Source organism: Bufo bufo, chromosome 2 (genome assembly GCF_905171765.1).
Source record: "Bufo bufo chromosome 2, aBufBuf1.1, whole genome shotgun sequence".
In the NCBI taxonomy this organism is placed as follows: domain Eukaryota; kingdom Metazoa; phylum Chordata; class Amphibia; order Anura; family Bufonidae; genus Bufo; species Bufo bufo.
In genome coordinates, this window is record NC_053390.1 from 616,377,035 (window position 1) to 616,393,453 (window position 16,419).

At 47.5% G+C, this 16,419-nt stretch overlaps 1 protein-coding gene across 2 annotated transcripts in view; it reads left to right on the forward strand.

Annotated features, from left to right (window-relative positions):
- The window catches only part of INTU (inturned planar cell polarity protein), a 71,039-nt gene extending 58,735 nt beyond the window's left edge, over positions 1-12,304 (forward strand). For both annotated transcript variants that reach the window (XM_040418428.1, XM_040418429.1), the window contains 2 exons: positions 11,515-11,660; positions 11,981-12,304. In XM_040418428.1, the coding sequence (XP_040274362.1) occupies positions 11,515-11,660; positions 11,981-12,092 (258 nt within the window). In that variant the 3' untranslated portion in view covers positions 12,093-12,304. The remainder of the gene's footprint in view (positions 1-11,514; positions 11,661-11,980) is intronic.
- Positions 12,305-16,419: the final 4,115 nt, after the last annotated feature.

The following is a 16,419-nucleotide window of genomic DNA, read 5'->3' on the forward strand; positions in this document are numbered from 1 at the left end:
ATCATGAGGTGATGCTGGACTCCTGACAGATACGATCTGATGGTGCTGAAGGAGAGGTGTAGGTCCTTGTGGCAGTATGCCAGGAAAGCCATGATGAAAGCGGTTTCGCTTACGTTGCCCCTGGGGTGTGTCGGTGGGTAATAATTCAATTATGAATTATTAATTATGGTCATAAAAATTATTAATCATTAAAAAATTAAATTTATAAAATTTGTCATAAATTCTTAAAATCATGACCTGGTGAATTGTAGACAACCTAATTGATACAATTCACATCTGAGTCCGACTATTTCCTCAGATAAATAAGTTCTTTTTGACGTGAGATGATGTTAATGATAAAATGTAGTTCTGCATTATACAATAATACACAGGTATTATAAAAATATGCAGATTTATTGGTTACAAGATTATAAACATATATATAAGTAAATAAACACAATGATACATGCAAATGAATATATATATAGCGTTAATATAAAGCATTACAAGCTTAACAATACATGTGAGTGGAAATAACTTGTCACATTATAACCAAGCTATTGTTAGGTTAGGATATCAAAATATGAACATAAGTTTTATATATTACTTCTGTTCAGAGAAAACCTCATGATATCAGGATGGGCATGTCTAATCCTAGACATCAATATAGAATGCTAAATACATTCTGCCCCCCCTAACCAACTACACATCACATGGCTTCAAGATGGGCAAATCCATTCAAGGATATAACTTAGAAGAGATAACTTTATCCTTCCGCCCCATCCTGGACTATTTTCACATACGTAACTTTGGTAAGACTATTAAGACGAATAACAGGGATCTAGGATTTTGCTAGTCCATATCTTAAATGGGAAGGGTTTGATATAAGTCCTTCCTGTGGGAATCCATCACTTAGCTTGGCGAAGAATGTTCTATTAATATATATATATATATATATAAGAAATTATTTAATGCTTTGCTAGATTATGAGTCCAGATTCTTCTGCAGGTAGAATGAAGCCTCACAATATCCTAAAACTACATCTCAATATGGAGATGATCAATTAATTTAATTATTTATTTATTCGCCAATCTAGATGGTATAATTTCACCCACACTATCAAATTAGTCTTAATAAAATGAAATATCATTTTCTGTGTCTCTTACCAAGTCCTAGTAGGAATCTCACTTCTGCTCCTAGGAAAGCTGGGTGGTCCATCATAGCACATCTCACCATGGCTTTCATCTTGATAGACCTCAACTTCTCTTCTCCTTCCTTCTTTCTCCTTCCTTCTCACTTTCTCTCTATGGCTTATGATCCCAAACTTATCAGTTAGACACACCTTCCTAGTTTGGGAACTTTCCAATCATTGTCGGATGGGTGTGACCATTGATAAAATGTGACATCATAACCCTACCCAGAATGCATTTTTGCTACTGTTGTAATGTCACCTACTGACACATAGGTGGCACTGCTGTATAATCTATTTGCATCATAGTATAAAGGGTTAACTTATATAAGTCCGAATATACATTTTGACCTTAGAAGCTTTAATTCAAAGCCATAGGGATTAATTCTGACACTTGTAGCAATTAGAGACAGACCTCTAGGCGTCTCACTTAGTGTTTCTCACACTGTTTATTTGTGGATCGTAAATTCCCTTGTTTTCTCACAAAGATATCAGTACCTCCTCTGTCATACCAAAGATGTGATTAATTGTTACAAAATACACATCTTCACAGACACTCTTCTAATGAGAAATATATACAATATACTGGATACATGTTGTCTTCGTAACATAAAACAATATAATATAAACAAATATATATATGTCCTACTGATTGTCTTATGCTAAGGACTAACTAAGGCTCAATAAATGAATACACACATATTATGTATTTTGCTTCATTTATAAATGCCTAATTGTATAGGTAATTATCACCAGCTGCACAGAGCTTATCTTTATTGCCCGTCATAAATTTAAAAGTAAACAAGGATGCCTCTTCTCAGACTGGTATATTCATGAGTAGAATAACACTGAAGTAGAAACCTTTGTGTGACCTTAATTTGGCCTACTCAAGACATACAAAATTGCAACTATAGTCGAGCATGGCTCTTAAAGGCAATGAACATCCATTTTGACAATAATGAATTGGATATCAATGCATTTACCTATAAAAAGGCCCAACAGGTGAAGGTGACGAAATACCTCGAAAGCTTTCCAACCCGACTGGTAGTTCCTTGTGGAGTTTTCGGACAGGGACTTGCGGATGAGAGTATGAGCCATGACTAGGTGCCTGTCTAGTCCAGGATCAGAGAGCCGAAGTCCGGGGGTGGAATCCCGATTCTGTCGGCTTGAGGCATGACCTGGAAGAAGAGAGTCAGGTTTAAGCGAGACAAGGCATCTGCTGCGACGTTCCTGATACCCTGGATGTGGGTGCAAGAAACATGGAAATTGAACTTGAGGGCAAGCCAGGTGAGTTTGCGTAGGAAGCGCATGACTTTGGGTGAACTGGATCTGCCTTTGGAGATGATGTCGACGACCGTGTGGTTGTCGGTGAAAAAACGCACGGGCATGTTGCTCCATACTTTGCCCCAGACTTGAGCTGCTGCCACGATGGGGTACAATTCAAGGAGAGGAGAGGACTGGATGGCTTGAGGGTCTGAGAGGATCTGGGAGGGCCAGGAATCAGCGAACCACTGGTGGCCGAATAAGGCGCCGAACCCGACGGATGCTGCCGCGTCAGAGTACACGGTCGGGCAGGTGGGGCTCCAGTGAGGGACGAACATGGAGATGCCATTCCATGCTGACAGAAAGACCCTCCACATGTCCAGGTCGGCCAGGGCTTCCCGGTCCAGTTGGATCAGCGAGTCCTGGGTTGAGGCTGTGGGTAACAACTGGAGGAGTCTTGCTGTGAAGGATCGTCCCTGCGGCATGATGCGGGTTGCAAAGTTGAGAGAACCCAACAGTGACTGCAGGTCGCCCTTGGACATGGTTCTGGAACCGATGTGAGCAGAAATGAATGACTGGAGCCTGACTAGTTTGTCCTCTGGGAGTCTGGCTTCCATTCTGCAGGTATCGAGCGTGATACCCAAGAAGGTGAGGACCGTGCTAGGGCCGTCAACCTTTGATGGCGCCACTGGGACCTGTAAGGCGGAAAAAATGCAGAGGAGGCTTTCCAACCTGTCGGGCACATGGTTTGGGTTCTCGACCAGTAAGAAATCGTCCAGGTAGTGTATGACTCTGGGACAGTTGCCGTGGTTTACCAGGATCCAATGGAGGGCCTGGGCGAACTGATCAAAGAGCCAGGGGCTGCTCTTTGACCCGAACGTGAGGCGGGTGGCAAAGTAATACTGGTCCCTCCATTTGATCCCGTGAAACCTCCAGAGGTGGGGCTGGATTGGTAGGAGCTTGAAAGCGTCCGAAATGTCCGCTTTTGAGAGCCAAGCCCCCGCCCCTACCTGTAGGATGAGTTGGATGGCTTCGTCCAGGGGAAAATAGCGCATGGAGTATTCTTCTGATGGTATCAACGAGTTGAGGCTCGGGGTGCTGGATGCATGAGGCGCTGACAAATCATATATTAGTCGGTTTTTATTGGAATTTTTGCTGCGGACCAACCCAATGGGGCTCACCCTGTAGACTTGGAAGGGAGGGGTGGGAAAAGGCCCTATGATGAAACCCTTCTGCAGCTCGACCTGCAGAAGGGAATCCACCGAGGCCGGGTCCGTCATGGCTGACATGAGATTGGGGGTCTCCCAGGAATCCCGAGGCAGGGTGACCAGGCCGGTGTGGAAGCCTGATGAAAAACCGGAATGCAGGAATTGGACGAAGGCGGGATCGTGGTGGGTATTGAGGAGGGAGATGAGAAGGGGGACATTAATGTCGGCCAGTCAGCTTTTGGCCGAGCGCTGGGAGCAGGTGGACTGGGGGTGGGCCCGGAAGCAGGTGGAACAAATGTGGAGCGCCTTACATTTGCTATAGTTGCAGAAGCTGGAGTTGAAGTTGTTGCACAACTGGTTTTTTCCCAGGTACACGATGGGGCGACCCAATTTGTCCAGGAGCGGACCCGGTTTCTGGGGGGCCGAAGTGCTCGGCTGCTGTTTTGGCAGGGGGGAGGCGTGGGAGCTTGGGCACCAATCGGAGGCGTGCAGGACTGACTGGCAGAAGGAGCAAAAAGGAGACCTGAGACCTGCAAAGTGTCTGCAGAATAGCTCCATGTCGAGGGAGGCCCAGTTGGTGATATGCTGGAACTGGGCGAGGGCTGCAGCTGCCTTCGCCGAAAATGACCGGTGATAGTCGTAATATGCAAATCCTCCGTATTTGTGCCCAAGCTCCGTGACCCTGTATAAATATGCGTCCAGCTCCTCTCTTCTGGCTGGGTGTGCTGCGCAGATGATGTCGCGGTAGAGGCTGAACGCAAGCACGAACTCTGGGATGGAGAGTTTTTTGTTCAACCTCGCGTCTTTGGCCTTCAGGACTACGGACACGTCCCCGCAAGCGATGGTCCGGTTTTCCACCGTGTCGTGCGTGGAGATGAGGACCGCAGCCAGGTTCACGTCCTTGCCTGCGAGAATGTCCCTGCGCAGGTTTTCGGGGACGAAAAAGGAGGGGGCTATTTCGGGCGGCCCAGACAACCTACCTGAGGAAGATGGCTGGGAAGTGGAAGGACCAGGGGCGGGACTGGAGGGTGCGGCAGGTGAAGCGTCCCTGCTTTCGACTGCCTGGAGCCTGGTGTTCATGTCACAGATGGAACTGGACAAATTGTTTATCGTGGCGTGTAGCTGCGTTAGTGACAGCTGTATGGTCGACATGGGGATCTGCTCCGTGGACCCTGTGGATGGCTCTGGAAACAATAGGTGATATAATTCGGCCTTTCGGGCTGTGGCCGAATGGCGGATTCCTCGCTTGTCCAGCTCGGCAATCATCTTGGGGATGGTCCAAGTCCGGTAAGAAGAGCGACTTGCCCGTTCCGATACCGCAGACTCCACGATCGATAGAGCGTCCTCGATGTCGGACACGTGGGACATGTTGGAGCTGAAACGAAGAGGGGAAAGAAAAGCTGGAGGGGGAAGCGAGGTGGGTGCGGGTGGTATTACAGAGAGAAGCGCGTGGCGGGACGGAGGTGCCCAGCGTCGGGGCGAGGCCGGAGGACGCGAGGTCCCCTTACTGGGCGTGGTTTATAACCTTACCTTAAGATGCTGGAGCTGTTAATGCCGTGAACAGAGGGGACGGAAGCGACCTGGCGAAGCCGAGATTATCCCTGGTTCACCTGAAAAGAACAGTATATGATGCCACGATTGGCTGTGCCGGGCGGCCGGAATAGTGAATCGTGGTCGCTACTTACCTGGACGACCAAAAAAAAAAAAGGGGGGCCAAAGGATTCCAAGGGAGCACTCACGGAGTAGCTTAGTCACCTGAAAGGACAAGACCGAACGTGTTGATTTAAGGAAAGCGCAACTGGTGCGAGACCAGAGGTTTCCTGGCATTTGACCGGGCCGGAGCCGGGGGATGGCGCGTGACTGCTGCAGCGGCGAGCCAAGGAGTGGAAAAACACGTGGGTAGGGTTGCGTCCTTGCGGAACCGATGGGGTTGTAGCGAGGGGACGCTGAGAGAATTGTGAGCCCGGCGATCCTGGGTGGACGGGTTGAGGGGCGGTTCAGGGCGTACCTGTGAAGAAGACTGTTGGGACAAAGTGGGGCCTGGGCGTACCCGGCCCGGGGGTAGGTGTGGGAATGCGAGGTGGGCGTACCACCTTGAAGACACCTGGGTTGCGTGACCCGAGCGGAAAACAAAGAGAGAGATAGGACACGGCCAGGCGATGTCGGATGGAAACAGGCCTTGCCTGTGAACTTTTTTTTTTTTTTTTTTTTAAGAGAGCGGAAAGAGATGAGAAGAGAGCAGGGCGTTCCTGCGGACAAAAAAGTAGTGGAGGGTGGACGGGTTGGGAAACATGAATTTTTTTTTTTTTTGGTTACCCGGACGTGACCACCCGAAGAAGGATGACGCTGGTCACCTGGCGGGTGCTGGGCTGGTGGACCCCCCGAGCCGCCGGGCCCCCCCCCCGGCCGCGGGCGACGCTCGGCGGGGAGGGGACCGGACCAGCGCAAAGGGGAAGGCCAGCCCGCGCGGGGAAATGCCCCAGTGGTGGTGGGTGTGCGAACCGGTGTTTAGGGAAGGGGGGGGGGGGCAAAAGGGGGAGGGACAGATGCCGAGCGAAGACCGTACTGTCCCTCCCCCGATGCGGGTGCCAGGGATGATGGAAGGTGGATAGTGGGGGGGGGGTTGTGCGTTTTATAGACATGGATGGCCATGTGAAGGGGGTGTTTGGTGATGTACTGTTTTTTTTGTTTTTTTTTCTTCCTTCCTCCCTGGCCCCCTGCCGCGGCCGGGAGCGGGGTACCGGCCTGGGCAGGGTGACAGGAGGAAGTGGGGGTGGCGGGGGCCTGGGCAGGGGCACGCCAGGCAGCAAGGTGGGCTGTCTTCCAGGCCCCCCCCCCCTTTCCCCCCCCAGACGCTCGTGGATATCCGTGCATCCCCGAGCAGTGGGAGCGAGAGGAGGACGAGCCGGGCCAGAGAAGGAAGCGCCTGCTCCTGCCGACTTCCGGGACGCCGCGCCGTGGTCACGTGATGCGCTCCAGGTTGGAGCGCAAGCCGGCGAGACGGAAGCGGCAGGAGAGGAGGCAAGTGACCGGGCGGGGTGCGGAGGGGACTGGCGGCGGGGCGACGGGCGGGAGCTGAGGAGGCAGTGCTATCCATATCCTCCCCCCCCCCACGACCAACGGCACCGGCAGCGGTCCGGCTGGGTCCGGGGGGGGGGGGGGGGGGAGTGCCGCTGAAGCTAGGCGAATCCCCCGACGCTCGTGGATATCCGTGCATCCACGAGCGCTGGGAGCGAGAGGAGGACGAGCCGGGGCCAGAGACGGGAGCGCCCGCTCCTGCCGACTTCCGGGACGCCGAGCCACGGTCACGTGATGCGCTCCAGGTTGGAGCGCAAGCCGGCGAGACGGAAGCGGAAGGAGAGGAGGCAAGTGACCGGGCGGGGTGCGGAGGAGACTGGTGGCGGGGGGACGGGCGGGAGCTGAGGAGGGTGGGGGACGGGGATGAGGTTACCGGAGGGGGGATTTACCTTGGAGTTGGCGGTTCTGGCGTGCAGAAACCGCTGCACGTGCAGGCAGCTTTCGGGCCGTAAATGCAAGTGACGGGTGCAGCTCCTCCTACCAGCGTCAGGCGAGAGAGGACGTGCACCCGGTGAGCTGGGCGGCTTGGGCTTAAGAAGCCCCCTACGCCCCTCCCACAAAAGCAGGCTGGATTCAGCCTGCTGCATATATCGCGATAAATAGCCATTTAGAAGAAAAACATTTGGGACCACAAGACATTATCCTGTATGGGGCGGTGGGCCACAAGGAGGTATTATACTGTATGGAGGATACAAGGTGACATTATACTGTATGTGGCCACAAAGTGACATCATACTGTATGGGGCGGCTGGGGCCAAGGTGACATTATACTGCATGGGGTGGCTGGGGCCAAGGGGACATTATACTGCATGGGGCGGCTGGGGCCATTTTACTGCATGGGGCGACTGGGGCCATTTTACTGCATGGGGCGACTGGGGCCAAGGTGACATTATACTGCATGGGGCGACTGGGGCCAAGGTGACATTATACTGCATGGGGCGACTGGGGCCAAGGTCACATTATACTGCATGGGGCGACTGGGGCCAAGGTGACATTATACTGCATGGGGCGACTGGGGCCAAGGTGACATTATACTGCATGGGGCGACTGGGGCCAAGGTGACATTATACTGCATGGGGCGACTGGGGCCAAGGTAACATTATACTGCATGGGGCGACTGGGGCCAAGGTAACATTATACTGCATGGGGAGGCTGGGGCCAAGGAGACCTTATACTGCATGGGGAGGCTGGGGCCAAGGAGACCTTATACTGCATGGGGAGGCTGGGGCCAAGGAGACCTTATACTGCATGGGGAGGCTGGGGCCAAGGAGACCTTATACTGCATGGGGAGGCTGGGGCCAAGGAGACCTTATACTGCATGGGGAGGCTGGGGCCAAGGAGACCTTATACTGCATGAGGCGGGCCGCAAAGTAACATTATACTGCATGGGGCTTGCCACTTGGTGACATTATACCCCCCTCCACCAAATCAGTATAATGTCTCCTTGTTGACCCATACAGTATACAGTAGTGTCTCCTTGTTGCTCCTGTATGGGGGCAACAGGGAGACATTATACTGTGTGGGGCTTCTACTGATGGGATTCCTGACAGGTATATTCCCCATCTCCTTCTATTGGGTAGAGATGAAGAGCCCTATGCAGGGGCTGCTGATGGGCCTCAGGGGGTCTAGGCAGGAAGAGAGGACAACTATCTTTTATGTCCTCCTCCACTGTCACACTTCTCCTGCCTTGGACAGTGGCAGGCCAGGGCCAGGAGAAGTCCCCGAGAGAGACCTGCATAGCCTCCCTCACTTGCTGCTGTGCGGCCGTTTCCTGACTTTGGTGGGCGGGGTTAGGGCGAAATAGGAGCGAGGAGGATGCGGCCGCTGCGGAGCCCAGGGTCCAGAATCGGAGGTCCCCAATGCTCCCAGCTTTGTCCTCCCAGGCTCATTGGGAGTTCTGTGGACTCCAGGATGCGATGCTGCAGCAGGTACGGGGCCGCACTCTGCGGTGGGCAGGGTCATGGGGAAATAGGAGCAAGGAGGATGTGGCCGCTGCGGGGACCAACATGTAATGTATGCAGTCGGCAGGACATGGACGTTTTAGAAGCGGTTGGCACGCGTGCGACCGCTCCTATGACGTCATAAAATACCGCGGTTATTAGGAAACGGTCATATCGCCGTTTCTTAATACCGCGGTATATCGCAGACACCGATATACCGCTCAACCCTAGTAGCAAGCTGTCTGTTTACAATGTGTTCGGTCCGAGAACTCAGCTGACCACTTCTGTGAAGCTTTTCTCTCCATCCTGACTGCTCATAAACACTCATTGTAGTTAAATTCTTATCAAATCGATAAGAATATGGCTAGAATAAATGTTTGAGCTGTCAGGAGTTCAGAGATAACGACTTATAGGCTAGGCTAAAATCAAACGCTTTGTGACAAAAACTGCTAAAGATTTTTAATAAAGACCAATTTTTAATATTTTTTTTTATAACCAGGAGTTACGATCACCCTGCAATCCAGCAGCAGTGGCCATGCTTGCACACTATAGGAAAAAGTGCCAGCCTATGTGCACTCCCATGGTCCCAGCCACCAGAGAGGCCGTCACTTTTTCATATAGTGTGTAAGTATGACCATGGATACTGGATTACTGGGTTGTCATAACCTCTGGAAACGAGCATAATGTATAATGAGTATAATGTGATGGAAAAATGAATGATGCCAGTAAGGCCTCTTGCACATGAACATTTTTTTTTTTTTATTTTTTTTCCCCGTTTCTGTTCCGTTTTTTTGCGTTCCGTATACTGAACCATTAATTTCAATGGATCCTCAAAAAAACGGAAGGTACTCTGTATGCCTTCCTTTTTTGTATTTCCGTTTTACCGTTCCGTTTAAAGATAGAACATGTCCTTTTAGGGTACTTTCACACTTGCGTTAAAGTTTTCCAGTATTGAGTTCCGTCCTAGGGGCTCAATAGCGGAAAAGAACTGATCAGTTTTATCTTAATGCATTCTGAATGGAGAGCAATCCGTTCAGTATGCATCAGGATGTCTTCAGTTCAGTCACTCTTACGGTATTTGGGCGGAGACAATACCGCAGCATGCTGCGGTATTTTCTCTGTCCAAAATTCCGGAACACTTGCTGGAATGCCGGATCCGGCAATATTTTCCATTGAAATGCATTAATGCCAGATCCGGCCCCAAGTGTTCCGGCAACACCCAAGTTTTCCGGATGACACCGGAGAGACGGATGCGGTGTTTCAATGCATTTGTTAGATGGATCCACATCCGGATCCGTCTACAAATGCTATCCGTTTACAAACGGATTTCCGCATCCGGAACTGCCTGCCGGATCCTCACAACACAAGTGTGAAAGTACCCTTATTGTCCGCATAACGGACAAGGATAGTACTGTTTTTTCAGGGGCCAGCTGTTCCGTTCCACAAAAAACGGAATGCACACGGACGTCATCCGTATTTTTTGCGGACTGCAAAATACTGAAAAAGCCATACGGTCGTGTGCAAGAGGCCTAAAGGAGACAATATGGACAATTGCAATACATTAGTAAGTGCCTTGTATTAACTTTCTCTACATTTGCTGAAGTGACACAGCTGAAGTAGTTGCCCTTAACAACCCTTTACCCTTTGGTGAAATCCTATTGTTTTTTCTTTCCCTAATCACTTTCACTCAGCCATTTTATGGATTTAAAGGTGTTATCTGTGATCGGAAGACCGATGCTTCCCGCTGGTCTTTGTTTTCCTTGCTGCAGTGGTGTTGTGCCCGTCTACCCTTGTGAGGGTGCTGGCACACAGTGCAGCTGTCATGCAGTTAGGGCTCATGCACATGAACGTATTTTCTTTCCGTGTCCGTTCCGTTTTTTTGCGGACCATATGCGGAACCATTTACTTCAATGGGTCCGCAAAAAAAACAGAAGTTACTCCGTGTGCATTCCGTTTCCGTATGTCCGTATTTCCGTTCTGCAAAAAAATAGAACATGTCCTATTATTGTCCGCATTGAAGGGCCAACTGTTCCGTCCCGCAAAATACGGAATGCACACGGATGTCATCCGTATTTTTTGCAGATCCGTTTTTTGCGGACCGCAAAATACATATGGTCGTGTGCATGAGCCCTATGGATGCCGTTTTTTATTGTAGCTAGCTGAAATTAATTAAATAATTTCCACTGTGCAGAACACCAGGGTTAACAAGGCTGCTGAACTGGCTAAACTAAAAACTGCATGTCACTGTGTGCCCGCAGCAAATCACTGGCTCCAGTGGTGTGCAGCTCCAGGCCACTGAGGCTGGTGGGTAGAGGGGCACAACCTCCATTGCACCAAGGTAAGAGAACACTGGCATGGCTGTGGATTTATCAGGTAATGGCTTATTTAGTTTTTTTTATTACTATATTTAGCAAATTTACAATCTTGGAAAACTCCCACACCTAAAAATACCTTCCTAATATGACCGAAGGGCTGACCATTGAGGTTTTGTCTTTTTATAAATGAAACATGGCTGCAACATCTGCTGGTGATATTTGCCCTGGTAATCTTGTGTTTGATACCATTATTATTTGTATTACTATTACTTCTTCCAGGAACAATCATATAATGCAGGGCTCCACAACCTGCGGCACTCCAGATGTCCTGAAACTACAACTCCCAGAATCCTCCTTTCACTTCTATGAGAGTTACAAGAACAGCCAATGTAAGTGTGTATGCTGGGAGTTGTAGTTTCACAACAGCTGGATCCCTGATATAATGTATTTTTTGCCTGTCGTTATTATGGCTGTTACCTGAATGTGAATTGACATAGATATCTGACGACCACATGAAGACGAATGCTTATATAATCCTGCAGAGACATGGCAATACCAAGGCAGATACGTGCAGGGACTTTACAGGGCTCGGTCCCGTTAAGGAACATGGTGTCTTATTTGAATGTTCTCCTGAGAACTGGACTGACCAGAAGAAATCACCTCCCAAAATGTCTTACTGGGTAATAGGGTAAGAAGCAGTGACTTTTATTTTTCTATTTTGGTGATTGATGTAAATCTTATGGTAACTGGGATTTTCCTTCAAGCCTGAATATTGGCAAGTAACCTCGCACATGCTGGTTTGGTTATAGCTGAGCTGAAGTGGTTTAATGAAATGTTGCTATGATTACTAAAAGGCAGCCGGTTGATATGTACACGGGGAAGAGGGAAAAGTATGTATATTTAATAAAGTGCTGTGTTAGTGATGCAGGACAGAACAATGGGCCTGCAGCCATGCCAAGTCACCCAGGATATTAATCACCCAGAATGACTGCCGCTTCTTTCTTCCAGGAGACTTTTCCTGCAGCCGCAGCCTCAGGAGTTGTATGTCTGCTTTCACGACTCGGTGACAGAGGTTGCTGTGGAGCTGGCCTTCAAACTGTCCTTTGGGATGCCACTGTAGTGCTGGCCACAAGCAGGACTTGTCCACTACAATGTCTTCAACAGCACTTGATGTAGTCCATGCGGTCTGCCTTATGCTTGCACTTGTGACCGATTTTTACGGGTGTTTCCTGTGGTTTTACTGAATTCTTTTTCTAGATGACCTTTTGACACATTGCTTCTTTTAAAGAAACAATTTTTTAAAAAAAAATTACTTTTTACTATTTCTATTGCATTTTTGTTACTGACTAAATATACCAATGATTGTGGTTTATTTTCTACTTGAAACTTACGATGTTTTAAAAATAAAAATGTTTGCACTTACATGGAGTCTGATTTTGGTGTACAATCTTTATTTCTATCCAGGAGTGCCGTGCTTTATTTATTTTTATATATATATATATATATATATATATATATATATATATATAATCTGAAGTTTAGGTATAATCTTACTTAGGCCTCATGCACACGACCATTGTTCTGGTCCGCATCCGAGCCGCAGTTTTTGCGGCTCGGGTGCAGACTCATTCACTTCAATGGGGCCGCAAAAGATGCGGACAGCACTCCGTGTGCTGTCCACATCCATTGCTCCATTCCTTAGCCCCGCAAAAAAAATATAACATGTCCTGTTCTTGTCCGTTTTGCAGACAAGAATAGGCATTTCTACAATGGGACGCCTGTTCCGTTCCGCAAATTGCGGAAGGCACACGGGCGGCTTCCAAATTGCAGATCCGCAAAAAACGGAACGGTCGTGTGCATGAGGCCTTAGCATCATCATCTCTAATAGCTGCTCATAAAAGGCACATTCTGGTGACATCAGGGAAGATTGATCAATCAGTCTGCGCCAAAAAGTAGTGCAAAATGCTCTAAATTACAAGCCGTCTAGCTTGCTCCAAATTGATCACATACCGTCAGTATTCGCTCCAAAAAAGATTCATGCTGAAATAGACCTCTGCCGAGATAAGTGGGCGTGGTTAATAAAGTGGCGTTAGGACCATCACATTTATGAATGTGTTATCAGAGAAAGGGCGCAAATATAGGTGATGTAAGCATATCCCAGACAGGCGTAAACTCATGAAAGGTCGCCTGCAGTAATTGAAATTGAGACTTTCTGTTAAAGTCGCAGGCTCCCACAGAGCTGGCTATACGCTCTTCTCCCACAAAGTGGCAGAAAAATGTCCCAGTTGTTAGAAAATCTTGCAGTTTCCATCAAAATATTGCAAATCTGTACTAAACTTCATTTATTATGACATTTAATAAATTTGGTCTCAACTTTCACCAAAATTGTTAAATCTCCCCATTGTTCTCATCTTTGGGGCCATTATTTTGACACAGCCAAAAGTACCTCTAAGTGCTCATGCTCACCGCTGCAGCTCTTTTTGTGGTTCACAAATTGTGGATCTGCAAAACACTGATACTGGCTGTGATACGGAACAGTTTGTCCTGCACTCTGTAGAACTGTCCTATCCTTTTCAGCAAAACAGACAAGAACAGGATATGTTCTATTTCTTTTGCGGGGCTGCAAAACTGACATATATCGATGTGGACAGAACACTACAGTCATGTGCATGAGCCCTGAGGATGAGAAGAGCATAGATGGTGATAAATTATAGGATTTTCAGATCTGGTGGAACCTTTTACTAAAATAATGGCCTGTCAGTGGAACACAGTTCATAGGCCTATTTCATTGCTCCTCGTTCCTAAATCCCATGCCAAAGTGGCCAGGATTCAATGAGGCCGTCCTGCCAGATTATTCTTCTCCAATACTGACTGGAGGCATTGGCATGAGAATGTATTCAAGTGGGGCTACTAGGCTGCTTTCATCTATGTTCCTGTTAGGGCCATGGAGTGGTAAGTGTGTCATTGTAGGGGACCTATGCATAGCATATTTGTATGGACACTGCTTAATCGGGCACTTTTTGTGGTAGCAATTCTCTGGCTGTCGCCCTTCCTGGTATGAACATAGCTATATAGCTAGTATTGTAATGTGGGTATTTCTGCCTAGCATCTGGAAATTCTGTGTTGCCCTCAACTGGAGCTTCATTTTACACAGTGAAAGGTGTCCATTAGGCCTATTGCACACGACCGTATGGCTTTTTCAGTGTTTTGCGATCCGTTTTAAACGGATCCGTTGTTCCGTTTTGTGTTTTTGTTCCGTTTTTCCGTTCCGTTTTTCCGTATGGCAAATACAGTATACAGTTATTTCATAGAAAAAATTGGGCTGGGCATAACATTTTCAATAGATGGATCCGCAAAAAACGGAACGGATACGGAAGACATACGGATGCACTTCCGTATGCATTCCGTTTTTTTGCGGACCCATAGACTTTAATGGAGCCACGGAACGTGATTTGCGGCCAAATATAGGACATGTTCTATGTTAAAACGGAACGGAAAAACGGAAACGGAATGCATACGGAGTACATTCCGTTTTTTTTGCGGACCCATTGAAATCAATGGCTCCGTATACGGACCGTATACGGACCGCAAAAAACGGCCAGTAAACGGGAAAAAAAAACGGCCGTGTGAAAGAGGCCTTAAATTGAGATGTCTTACTTTATCTCAGATTGTAGGAAATTCTGGAAACTTGACCATTTAATATCACGGTGAAGTATATTTCAGGAACTATGGGAACATAGCAGGATTTTCTTGTTTTAATAAAGTGATTGCTTTTTGGCAGATAAGCATATTATATCCTCTGTCTTAAGTTCCAGTAGTCGTATCTAGCAATTCCTACATTACCTCTGGTACAACCATGTATTTTCATTCCCACAAATTACTGATTTGAGCACAAATGAATATATATTTAGATACGGCCTGGAAAAGCCTGTGACTGGTGCTTGATGTGGTAATGTTGGAAGTCCAAGAGCTGGCACTCCAAATGCAAAAGTTGCCTTTTTTTCATGCATCAAAATTCTTTGTGAATATAGATGTAATGTTCTTGGTTTGTATACTTCAACTGTGATGTCAGTAAGCAGGGTAAAAATGGAGAAATCTGCCGAAAAATCAGCCAGGTCAGAAAACTCATCTTTCCTAATTCATGTAAAGCGAGTTTACAAAAATATGATTTATTTGTATACGCAGGTCGGCATCAGTTAGCCTCCTTCTTGTCTGGTTTCATAGTTTTGGTAGACAGAAAAGCTTCGCCACCTAAAGCACCCTACCCAGTAAGAAATAAAAAATGCCACCCATTAGGACCCTTCTTTTAGGATGCATTTTTTCCCATTCAGATGTGTATCAATATGACCAGAACCTAAGTTATGCTGTTTATAACCGCTGCTTTGGTGCCACCTAGTGGAAAAAGGAAACCATGGCACTTTCTACAGTTAAAACTGTACATATCCAAAACCTAATTTTATTTTATTTTTTAATCCTAGAAGCCAAAATAATTAAATGTGGTTTTATGAAATGCCAAAAATATTACATAAGGAGTACAGAATTTTATTTAAAGGGAAGCCTCCACTTTTGTGCATATTTGGCAAAAAAAAAACAACAATGTATATGTGGACTATATTCATGCGGTAAGTGCTCACTCGTCTCTCCCCTTCCTCATCAGTGAATGACGGTGCCCTTCAGTAACTGGTGAGAGGGGTGTGGGGGGAGCTCTCCTCCCTCATGATTGCACTAGATTCATAGAGTGCACTGTATAATTTGTTAGTCTCTAGTAGCCAAAGTAGCAGCTGTAAAGCTGGTCACAGACTGGGGCCGGCTGGCCATAGACCCTACAGGGAAACTTCCCAGAGGGCCGCCTGAGCCATTCTCACAGCTGGCCAGTGGCAGTTTTTGGCGATGTATTTTATGCTGCTGGAGCAGTATTTTGTGATGCGCTGTGGTATTTGGCTCTACTAGGGTGGTATTACCTACTTGTGTTGGGCCTGCCTTCTATCAGTTTGCACTTGACTACAAAATGGGGCCACTTTTATTTATTTATTTTTTCCAGGGCCACTTTAAAGTTCCCAGTCCGCTCCTGGTCACAGAGTTTTACAAATCTGCTCTTATTTCCATCTACCAATTCACTTGTGCTGTTTGTCCTGGATTTCACTGTCCTACATCTCACTCCTTCTGTCTCAGTCCCATCTTTAGACCTTCTCCCTGCGCTCAGCAGTTTCTGTCCAGTTCTCTGCATTTTTGCCGGAACAGCCTGCCAGAATTGGTGCAGCAGATGTGAAACTAGCATTATAAAACTTTTTTTTGTCTTGTACCACTAGATTTGCACATAAGATTCACACATTCTTTATTTTTATTATATTTGTTTTAGACCAGTACAATACAAACGTATTTGGATTACACAAACCATATTCCTAAACCTGCACGACCTGCCCTATGTTAAAATGCCTATTTCTTTT